The sequence below is a fragment of the Nansenia antarctica genome (genome assembly GCF_963989245.1).
Source record: "Nansenia antarctica genome assembly, chromosome: 13".
Lineage (NCBI taxonomy): Eukaryota > Metazoa > Chordata > Actinopteri > Argentiniformes > Microstomatidae > Nansenia > Nansenia antarctica.
This window is the reverse complement of record NC_137683.1, coordinates 9,099,139-9,110,917: the sequence shown is the minus strand read 5'-3', so window position 1 is coordinate 9,110,917 and position 11,779 is coordinate 9,099,139. Positions and strand designations below refer to the sequence as shown.

General features: G+C 41.5%; 1 protein-coding gene across 1 annotated transcript in view; it reads right to left on the bottom strand.

Annotated features, from left to right (window-relative positions):
* Window positions 1-11,779, bottom strand: part of col11a1a (collagen, type XI, alpha 1a) — a gene marked incomplete at both ends in the record, with an annotated part of 83,856 nt that overhangs the window by 8,205 nt on the left and 63,872 nt on the right. The window contains 9 exons of the mRNA XM_080543930.1: window positions 1,601-1,654; window positions 2,695-2,748; window positions 2,961-3,014; window positions 3,445-3,552; window positions 7,007-7,060; window positions 7,775-7,828; window positions 8,060-8,113; window positions 8,271-8,324; window positions 11,028-11,135. Of these exons, the coding sequence (XP_080400056.1) occupies window positions 1,601-1,654; window positions 2,695-2,748; window positions 2,961-3,014; window positions 3,445-3,552; window positions 7,007-7,060; window positions 7,775-7,828; window positions 8,060-8,113; window positions 8,271-8,324; window positions 11,028-11,135 (594 nt within the window). The remainder of the gene's footprint in view (window positions 1-1,600; window positions 1,655-2,694; window positions 2,749-2,960; window positions 3,015-3,444; window positions 3,553-7,006; window positions 7,061-7,774; window positions 7,829-8,059; window positions 8,114-8,270; window positions 8,325-11,027; window positions 11,136-11,779) is intronic.

Sequence of the window (11,779 nt, the reverse complement as noted above, 5' to 3'; positions counted from 1 at the left end):
CAAAAATAAGTGTATGCACTATATAGGAATTCATGAATTCAACTTGCATTAGCCAACTGGAAACCATATTTCATTTCATAACTTCTTAGGGAAAGTGATTTATTTTAAATTCTTATTATTACAAAAGCTTTATAGAGCTTTCATCAACTATGGTGGCCCCCATGGAACAGGTCACCATTATCACATAATAAAGGATCTAAACCTGGCCCTGCAACCAACCAGTCCTGAAAGAAAACATAAAACTAATTTCCCTCTTTTCTTCTCCCATCCTCCTTGAGCTAGTCTGCTCCTTTATTTTGTGATAGTGTTGTCTTTGTACGTGTACTCTGTCACTGACAATAAAGTTGAATCTAATCATAGCTGTCACTCACAGAGCCCCGATCGATACTGTGTGACTGTAGCCTCTCTTCCTAAGGCTAGACAGAGGTAAATGAGTTTCGGGTGAGACGCTTTGTTTTGTCTTTTTTAACATGTTTTCAATTTCTCATGAGAAAAAAAAACCCATTCATTTCTCAATGGGCTTTGAGATCTCTTTCATTTCCATTTACAGACAGCTCACTGGCCCGGCCCTGACCACATCTGCAATGTTGTTTTTCTCACCAACTTTTTACATCTAATGAAAATAGATCCGGGAGCTTGTCTTGTCTTATCTTGTCTTAAACTGAGTTGTTGTGTTGGAAATATTGAACAGAATAGCAGCAAAGTCTCAGCAAAGGACCATATGTTCAGTCTTTGTCTGTTTCCATAATAGGATGAATATATTTCACTGAGCTATCTCAGTGAAGTGAAGTGTGTGTGTGTGTGTGTGTGTGTGTGTGTGTGTGTGTGTGTGTGTGTGTGTGTGTGTGAGGTTCGGGTGCTTTGACAGTGTGTTAGGGCCGTGAATAGAATCCAGGCCGAAATGCGAAAGAAGAGAAAGAAGAAGAAGAAGAAGAAGAAGAAGAAGAAAAAGAAGAAGAAGAAGAAAAAGGAGAAGATGATGAAGAAGAAGAAACAGGAGATGAAGAAGAAGAAGAAGAAACAGGAGAAGAAGAAGAAGAAACAGGAGAAGAAGAAGAAGAAGAAGGAGAAGAAGGAGAAGAAGAAGAAGGTGAAGAAGGAGAAGAAGAAGGAGAAGAAGATGAAGAAGAAAAAGGAGAAGAAGAAGAAGAAGGAGAAGAAGAAGAAGAAGGAGAAGAAGGAGAAGAAGAAGGAGAAGAAGATGAAGAAGAAAAAGGAGAAGAAGAAGAAGAAGGAGAAGAAGAAGAAGAAGGAGAAGAAGGAGAAGAAGAAGGAGAAGAAGAAGAAGAAGAAGGAGAAGAAGGGGAAGAAGAAGAAGAAGAAGAAGGAGAAGAAGAAGAAGAAGGAGAAGAAGAAGAAGAAGATGAAGAAGAAGAAGAAGAAGGAGAAGAAGAAGAAGATGAAGAAGAAGAAGAAGGAGAAGAAGAAGAAGAAGATGAAGAAGAAGAAGGAGAAGAAGAAGAAATAGAAGAAGAAGGAGAAGAAGAAGAAGGAGAAGAAGAAGAAGAAGAAAAAGAAGAAGAAGAAAAAGGAGAAGAAGAAGACAAAGAAAAAGAAGAAGAAGAAGAAGAAAAAGGAGGAGTAGGAGGTTGGTACTTACTCTCTTCCCAGGTGGACCAGGTGGGCCAGATTCCCCAGAAGGCCCAGGGGGACCCTGGCATGGGGAGAGACAAGTAGGAGGATGAGGGGGTTTGTCAACAGCAACACAATGCATTCTAGTAATATATGACTGTGTGACATTGAAAAGAAAACATGAATAAGCAGAAAATAATTCAACGGTTGAATTCACGGTTGAACTAAAAATAAAAAATAAATAAGATTCATAATAAAGTCTGTAAGGGTACATTTCAGTTTCATCCAATTATCTCAAAGTTAGTTGTATGCAATCAAACCATATTTAGGTTTGCATAAGCAAATATTTGTGGAACATAAAAAAGCAGAAGACACCACATTGAGTGGATAGTGGATACGAATTTCCCGAGTTATTCAACTGTGTGATGGTTTAATATTGAACATCTTTTCTGCTAATCGGCAAATGGCAAATGCATGTTTTCTCATGTGAAGTGAAACTCCACTGAGGCATTGCAAAACTTTATTATACTAATATGAAGTTCCAAACATACTCTACAAAAAACCTCCCTCTAAAGCAACCAGTTACACAAACAAACTCATTCTTCAAATATACTGAGTTCAAAAAGTAAGTTCCCTCTATTTCCCCCCCTTTCCTTGCAAATCCCATTTACATTCATAAATATTAATAAGCATTGTAATTCATGGACCCGCACACAGACTTGTGTAATGTTGTGTGCCTTTCATATTTCTAATCATACTTTATGAATCTGTAAAAGCAACGAGTCTCCTCATACATCAAGCCATAAGAAGTCAGTGTTTCATGGTACATTAAATGCTACCTTGAATGTATGATTCAATATGTCCTATTTGAGGTAATTATTCGCCAAATATAATTGTTCTAATATTTCACTACATCCAAAGTACACAGTGGATACCTTCAGTCGTATTTTAGATTTGACTAATATAGACTATTTCAGGAGGAATCCAAACTGATGGTGAACTGCACTGCATTGCATTCATACACTAGCTTACTAGCATGTTGCAACGTCTCAGGATGGAGAATAGTAAGGCCGATTTGTCAGTCCACATGTTCTTAACTGATACAGATAAAGGCTGACTTACAGGTTGACCAGATTCTCCATCTTCTCCCTTCTCTCCTCCAGAGCCATCGGTTCCCTGGGTGGGATGGATATGAATAGCATGATGAACATACAGGTATTGTAACAGACCGCTATAATGTTTATTCTATTCTAAGACAATCTGTTCTCAAAATACATTTTCAGTATATGATTCACTTTACTCAGCCATAGCTTGTTGGTCATTACATATGCCCAACCTAACTGTTTATCTTGACATCAATGTGCATGTATTAAGGGTCTCATACTTACAGCAACGCCAGGCTCACCAGGGGGGCCCGGGTCTCCAGGGAAACCAACAGGTCCCTTGAAGTAGAGAAACAAGGAAACATGCATTATTGAAAAACAACATCACAAGAAACCACAGTGGCCTGGCCTTAGCTACAGTACTGTACGCCATCTCTTTTGTTTGTAATCAATGCTGTGGACTATATCTGATCTTAGTCAAAGCTCACTATCACAATGATCAAACGCAATAGCATCGAAGACCACGACTGATCATTATCACGTCAGCAAAGCACTCGCTCACCATGTTTCATTATCATAATTCCAAATAAAACATCATCTGTCCTAATAAAAAGGCGTTTGAGCTCTTAAAATAAGTGGCCAATAATAAAAAATAACCTTTCCCCAATAGAGGACGGATCTCTTTGGAATCAAATGTCTGGGTGTCTGATGTGAATGTGTTCTATCAGTGAGCCCAGGCCTCTTATGGGGGGGCATCCAGCAGACTTACAGGGTTGCCCTTGGGACCGTCATCTCCAGGGGGTCCTTTGGCACCGGCGGGGCCAGCAGAGCCGGATGGTCCTGACTCTCCCTTCTCTCCTCGTTCTCCTTTAGGTCCCTGCGGAGAACACAACAACACGGTCAGGACAGAACAGGAGGGGAGAGCAGGGCGTTGTCTGATCCATGAACACTGAGCAGCAGTGTGTAGACAGTGTGTGGTCGTGGATTTAATTGATTCTTAGTAGATTGAGTAGAAGTTATAAAGCACAAAGAGCTTAAATCAATTGACTCCAAAGAGGCCTTTTATTAAGCAAAGTCACATGAGTGCAGAGAGAAAAGAGCAGACAAAAAAGCTCCTTCCTGTCAGAGGGGCAAGGATTATATAGCAGTTTCCTGTCTGATGAAGTCACTATTCTTGCTTGACCAATCATAATCTTCTGCGCCACAGTTCTTGGCCCATCTCTAACAGGAAGGGAAGGCCTTCCTCCAGTGACAGATTCCCCAGCATGCAGAAAGACCTCAATTCTCAGTATTAAATGATATAAAACTACAACAGTATGATAAAAGGGCCATCTCTGCGTACAGGAGATAGCCTAAGGTATCTGCAGTTTATGGTAATTTTTCAAAGGATTCACAGCTCTTGAATAGACAGAGAATATACTATAACAAAAAAAGACAAATTAGAAAAATCTCGATTGATTAAATACATTTCTATCATCTATCCACATAGTTGACTCCTGCAGAACCTGTCGTATATTGAGGTGTTCATCGTGCATTTTAACAAGATGAACAGAGCACACATTATGTCAGCATTACTTCTGAGAACTCCGATATTTTCTGTTTGATTATTAATAAGAGGTCATTATTCATGCCACTGAGTGTGCTCCCCTGCTCTTCACAATGTCCATTCCGCTGTCCGTTCCATCTGTTGTCGTGTTACCGTAACATCATCACAACGTTAAGTGGAGAGCAGTGCTGACAGATGATCTATAAATACACTGTAATGGCACAAACTCTAATAACTAAATCTGAAATCTATACCTTCCTATTCCATCCTCACACTGGGCCTGTAGGGTTCGGGTTACTCTGAGGTGTTACCTCTGAGGACATTGAGAACACTTTCAGTGGTGCTGAAATGACAAGCCGCATAGCATCCTCTATGAAAGTAATGTAGAGTTTAACACTACAACAGCCGTGCCTATTTTACCTACTAGTAGAGCCGCGTTGGGGATCAAACAGACCGCCTATTTAGAATTTAAATCAGCTATTTACACACAGAGATCACTGGAGGGCCCTAACCCTTTGTTTAGCCTGAAAAAGTGCAAAACAGCTTTATACTAGCTTATCCTGAAGTGATTTTGAAACTGTAAGGATACTGGGTGGTAGAACGCACATATCTAGGAAAAGTTATGAAAGGAGGGTCCTGAAATTTGATTTGATTATTTTTTTCTAATTAATTATAATAATAATTTTTCCATTTAGCAGACGCTTTTAATCCAAAGCGATTTACAATTACGAATTACAGGGACATTCCCCCTGGAGTAACTGAGGGCTAAGTGCCTTACTCAAGGACACACTAGTAGTGGTGTGGTTTCAGGCGGGATTTGAACTCACAACCTTCCGATCAAGTCCAACTCACTATCCACTAGACCATCACTACTTCTACTCACAGGGGTCACAGGGGTCACCGTGACCCCTCACGGCTCTTCCAGTGTTAACTCTCTAACTCGTTATGTTTGGGAAGACTATAGTGTGTGACTTTCTCTGGAATGAGTTTCACACTTTGTCCGTCATTAGGCTATGCACTTCACCTGAATGTTCTTTTAGGTATATAGGTTTTTAGTATCTTCAACACCTGTCACTACTGTAAGCTACATTACAACAATGCTAGCTAACTGTGTGTTTACTGTACTAATCTGTATTCTCTAACAGTCATCGGTCCTGCTCCTCAGATGTGCTGCGGCTAAGATTTCTGGTGATAGCAGTTTCTGCAATGTCTCGTCCTGTTCCTTAGTTTATGTTTGTCTTTGTTTCTGGTTATTCATTTATCGTTCCTGTTTATGTTGGTGTTATTCACCTTGTCCCTCGTTTCAGACACTTCACTACCTGCCAGTTGTGTTTCCCGCCTGTATGATTGTTACCCTGCCCCTATTGGGTCCACCTGTCCCTCATCATCCTTCATCTCCTGTGGATTTAGTCTGTGTGTTCCCCTGTTCTCTGTGCCAGTTCGTCTTTGCCCCTTGTGCCAAGCGTACCTGCATCCTGTCCTAGGGTTGTTTGGATTCCCGGTTTTGGATCTCTGTTCGTTTTCTCGACCTTGTCATTTGCCTACTCCTTGCTGGATTCTCTGCCTACTTTTTGAATGCCAACCTGTACTGAACCCTGCATTTTTAGTAGTAAAGTAAAGTAAATACTAGGGCTGGGACTTAAGCGTTCATTTCGAATCATTAATTACAGAAAGAATTATGTGTTCACTGTTTAAAGTTTTAATCACATTATTTTGGGGTATTTGTCCAGCCCTGCCACTTCTGTCCCTGGTGAGAGACTTTTCTCCCTTGCAAAAAAAGAGGGCAGCCTTGAGCTCTGAACATGTAAACAGGCCAGTTTGTCTCAGCAGCTGAAAGAGAAGAAGCAGCAGTTGAAGTAGCAGGCTTAGAGGTTCCTGAGACCAGTGGGTTTTTTGTTACTGGGAAGGGTACTGGTTTGTTTTGTTACCATTTGAAATGGCACTTGTGACTTTATGTTGGTCTGTTTATTATTTTGACCACGGATATTTGGGTGGGTAGGGGGTGATCTGATGGTCCGTGTAGCTAAAATAAACAGGATTTTGCTGCTTGATATGTATACGTCTATTCATTGATTCACTCGTATACCACATCCATTTGAATTGAAGACTGTTGCTTCTCGTGTCAAATATTGATATGCGATTAAAATGTGATTCATTTCGATTCATTCATTAGAAAGCCTCTAATTAATTGGATTCTTTTTTTTTTATCGCATCCCACCTCTAGTGAATCCTTTTCTTTTGATTCAAGTTTTTGGTCTTGTGCATTTGAGTCCTTTGACTGTGTCCTCCTCCTGCCAGTTCCCAGTGTGGTGACAGTGGGCATATGCATGTGGTAATTACATATTAACAGTCTGGGAAGAGACTCAATTTGGCAAGGCAGTGTAGACCTAGAGACCTAGGGCGCTGGGCAGGACACAGAGAGCCACGCTGAGACAGGATCAGCATCATCAGCAGGAGATACAATCACATTCACTATGACCAACACACCCGCGCACAACAGTGTGTCTGGAAGCTAAGTTGTGTTGTTTTATACTATGTACTTCTATGTACGTCTATGCACTTCTATGTCCTTCTATGGAGTCTTTGAACTCGATTCAGGTTCGAGTATATTATGCACTTGTTTACAAGGAAAACTAAATGTTTAACTACCTTTAGACTGACATATTAGAGGTCTGCAGATACATGGACACATGCACATGCACACATGCAAATATTGATGACATAGCACACACAAAAACACTTGATGACGTCATATCCATGTACGCAGACAGAGACAGAGACTTACTCCAGTTCCAGACTCTCCAGGTGGTCCAGGGTTGCCAGCCTCACCGTTCTCACCCTGAGGATGCACAAGCCATGTTAGACTGTCTACCATGACACCCATATATATGTACATTTACATTTGAGACATTTAGCAGGTACCTTTAACCAAAGCGACTTACAACAAGTACCTTTGTCTAAAGTAAGTGAATCATCTATACATTAGCCATCATAAGAAAAACTAATATACAGTACCTATGATCACTGTATATGATCAGCTTGCTATCACATACAGTATATATCATATACAGTATAACATATATATACAGTACATATACATATATATATATATTTTTGATCAGATTCCATAGTGTCATTGTGTGAAGATCATTAGCATAGGTGTGATGGCGAAGGCGATCTTGACTACTTCCTCTCAAAGTGATGGTAACCTTTCATGTTTCATATTCCAGAGTCATTTCAGCGAACCCGGGACGCAGCATTAAGTATTGATGGTCCGGGCGTCTGCCAAACGGCAGTAAAATGGAGGAGTGGTGTTGGAACCGTTGTAAATTAGCCATTAATAGTGTCAGAGCACTAACTCAGATTAAAGGCTGGCATATGAAATGAACTGAGTCCTGGAGATAAAAAATCGGAGTGCAGGGAAATGGATGGTTGGTGGGGGAAGACAGCTTGACAGCATATTTCAGTTTCCAAAGACCCACCTACCCCCTGGCACTAAACAGGCCACAGGGCATCTTTTGACAGGCACACACAGTCTGTGGAAGTGTCTCACCTTCTCACCCACACCTCCCATGGCACCCACACCACCGGGAGGACCTTGTGCACCCTGACAGGAAACAGAGAACAGACATGTCATCATCGGATACCTCAGAAGTGAGCTTCTATACGATCATCCTATCTGACAGGGAGGTCGGGTGGTGTAACAGTATCTGGTTAAGTCTAATAATACGCTCGAACTCCATCCTAATGCATTCTCCTCCTGGAAGTATATGTTAGCTAGTTTTGGGCATTTTGTCTGAAACAGCGAGCTAACGAAGGTAAGAGATGTGACACGTACATCAGCTCCACTAGGACCCTGGGGACCTCTGGGACCAGGCGGACCGGGAGGGCCCTGTAGGGAGACAGAACAGGAAGTGTGAGGAACAGACAGGAAGTACTTTTTGCATTTCCTTTTTTTCTTCTATAATATGGAATCTAGAATATCATTAGTATGGACCAATTGAATGTGGAATGTGATAAGGAATGAAGGGTGAATTATATCTGCTCACCATCGGGCCGACGTCACCGTTCTCACCCTTCTCCCCTGGAGGTCCAGGAAGTCCCTGAAAAGACACACAAATAAACATGTCAATAATCGTATTCAGTTTCAGGAAATTTTCAGGTGAAAAGATGAAAAAAACAAATCGAATGGGACCAGATGTTGCTAATTTGGTGTGTGAGGATTAATTGGAATTAATGGAATTAATTAGAAACTAATGGAAACATACATTGTTGTGGGCTACATTACAGGAAGTATGACAGCAATTATGCAGGGATAAATACATTGTTGATTATTCTTTTACTGTTTCCCAAGTAAAGAATAATTATCATGTTCTAAAAAAATTACATAATGGGTGTCGACACAGCAACTATAGTTTGAAAAAAGAAAAACTAATTAAAAGTGATTTAATATGATGTTTTCACAGGGAACATTCTGCATTCATCAGAGAATCGTTCAGAAAAAAAATGAAAATTAAATTAAAAAAGGTAAACGATTTTGCAAAATGTTTAAATAGTTCCGGAATCGGCTTTGCAGACAAAGCAAGAACAATAGTGGTATATCTGGAGAGAAGAGCGGTGGAACTTTCTAGAGCAACAGTTTTCTGCTATAGTAACTGTGATCACTGTGTGCTTTCACCACCTTGGTGACCCTTATTTTAATTTACTGAAGAGCAGAAACGTGTGTGCTACTACAATAATCCATCACAGATGTGGATTGCAACACCTTGTGCTCTGCTGTGGTAAACAGATGAAAGCATATCCATATAGTTGAGATTTGCAGTAACAAGCAGACCAAGGACAAAATGTCCTCCCTAAAGTGACCCTAATTTTATCTCTGTTCCCTTTTGTCAGCAACTCCAATAAAGCTCATATTGTCAATCAAATATCCCATAATGACGTCTCTCTCTTTTGTTCTGCCAGCATTGTTTCACTTCACCGCCGGTAAAGCACTGCTGGGTTAGTCTGTTTGTTGCTTTTTCCGGAGGTGATTGAAACCTGACGCCAATTCGGAGTCTAAATGAATCACCAATTTAACTTTATAGGCAATCTCTCAGTCCTCCTGGAGCTGGAGATGTGATCCCCTTTCACAAAGAGTCACCAGGGAGACATTCGTCCATCTTAGCAGTCATAAACCACACAAGAGAAGAGATAACTATCTTAACTCTGCTTGATGGCCTGAATAGTGTTTTAGAGAAAAGAGGGTGAGGGTCTGTTTCTTCTTTTCGGGAGATAAAGTGCAGCAAGATGGAGGTCACCCCGTCTTATGAGTCAAGACATGATCCCAGTCTATCACTTATCCCCCTGCATGTTAAGTGAACCGTGTGGAGACCACCTCATATGGATGTTTGATTCTTGACATTTCATGGTAATTGCTTTGGGAATGCCCGGCAGTGACTCCGACAAGATTTCAAAGGCGTTCGGTTGGTCAGTGGTGCAAGGTGGGAGGCGAATCATCAAAGATCTCATTCCGTCTGCTATTTACTCACTGTTACACCAACCTATCCTCAAATACCCATACACCCCAGTGTGTGTGTGTGTGTGTGTGTGTGTGTGTGTGTGTGTGTGTGGGCTGATTCCTCCCCCGGTGTGAAATCTCATCAGACCCAAGGTCTCCTTAGTCAGAGATCGTTAGCAGGAGCACTAATTATGCGCTGTGGTAAATGTGTTCAATGGGCTACTGCCTATTGGACAAGGTCAGTCCTTCCAATTAATGAAATGGTGATGAAAGTGAATTACACCCAATTAAAAGTCAATTGAATTGAATAGCTGGGAGATGGGATCGCACCTTGAGACTACAGGGGATAGTACCTTAGAATTCCATCAGGAAAATGACCCTCGTTTAAAATGAACTGCTATGCAGTTAGTTCCTAAAGAGAGTTACAGTATATGCGTTCCTTATGCTAATGAGATTCTGTAGGAATCAGTTTCTAACTGTGTGGTCGAAGCACATACTGTACTGTACCAAATCTCATTGCATTTTCCTCGGCTTTAATTCTCCCATCTTATGGCTCCATATACAATAAGTAAGCATTAAGGCATGACAGGGTGGGCAATATCAGCCGGAAGCGTGTAGATATTGGCTGTTAATGCACTACCCTGGAGGGCGTTTATAACGCCTTTATAACACTACCCCCATGAATGTTGTACTAGCTAATAAACTACAAAGTAATTTAAACTTTTTAATACCCAATGTTGCATTTATGGTATGAAACACCTGCTAAAATATCTGTATGCGATAATTACACCAGTGTACCTTTTCTCGGAAAAAAATAGAAATAAATGAAAAATTCTCATTCTTTTCTAAAATTCAATAGATGCAAAATGCTAATAATTTTTTTATTTCAAACATTTCGGTGAAGGTATATTAACTTGAAATGCTAATGCGTATATGCAACATTGGGCATTTAGGATTGTAATCACACCTTCGCTAACTGCCAATATTTGTAAAATAGTGTGTGGGTACAGGGTTGGGTGTGGGGTCAACGTGAGTGTGATGTGCATATGTAAGCACTTCTTAATGGACATTTAGTTTGCACATTTAATTGAATACATTCGGTGTGTTTTTTGTCACCTGTGCATGACACAAACAGAGACCTGAGTGTGAGAGATTGTCCCTGCTGAATGTGTGTGTGAGTGCTTTCCTTACAGTATGAGGGGGACCGTTTGAGCATGACTGCATGTGTGCTTGTGTTTAGGGGGACCCACCTGCAGTCCAATGGGACCAGAGCATGACTGCATGTGTGCTTGTGTTTCGGGGGACCCACCTGCAGTCCAATGGGACCAGGAGGTCCGGGGAAACCTCGGGATCCTTCATCTCCCTTCTGACCGAACATCCCCTGCTGACCCCTGGGCCCTGGCTCTCCATCACCTCCCTAGGGACAGAGCAGTATTACCACCACATACAGTACAGCAACACCACTCTAAATGGTAAATGGACTGCACTTATACTGTACAGTATAGCGCCTTTATCCAAAGCGCTTTACAACGGCCTCTCATTCACCCATTCACACACACACATTCACAGTTCACACACCAATGGCGACAAGCTACCATGCAAGGCGCCGGGCGGCCCGCTCACTGAGAGCAATTCGGGGTTCAGTGTCTTGCCCGAGGACGCTTCGACATGTGGCCAGCCGGGGCTCGAACCGCCGATCTGCCAACCTTGCGATCGTTAGACGGCGGCTCTACCTCCTGCGCCACAGCCGCCGCCCATACAGTACAGCAATACCACTCTAATGTACTGAACCCTGACCGACGCCCCGCATAAGCAAACAACGGTTAATCCAATGAGAGTGAGTATCTGGGAGTATGAGAGAGTGAGACCTTCTCTACTGTTGTATGACGACCAGGTCTGTGTGTGTCCTCGTCTCCTATCATACCATGCTATTGTTGTGACATTAGAGATAGAATAGGAGTAGGAGGACTATCGTTTGAGAATTTTTGTTGAACAGTGATGAAGTATCTCACTTCAATGTCATGTAATCATGTGACTTGTTGTCTTGGTTACTGATTGGCG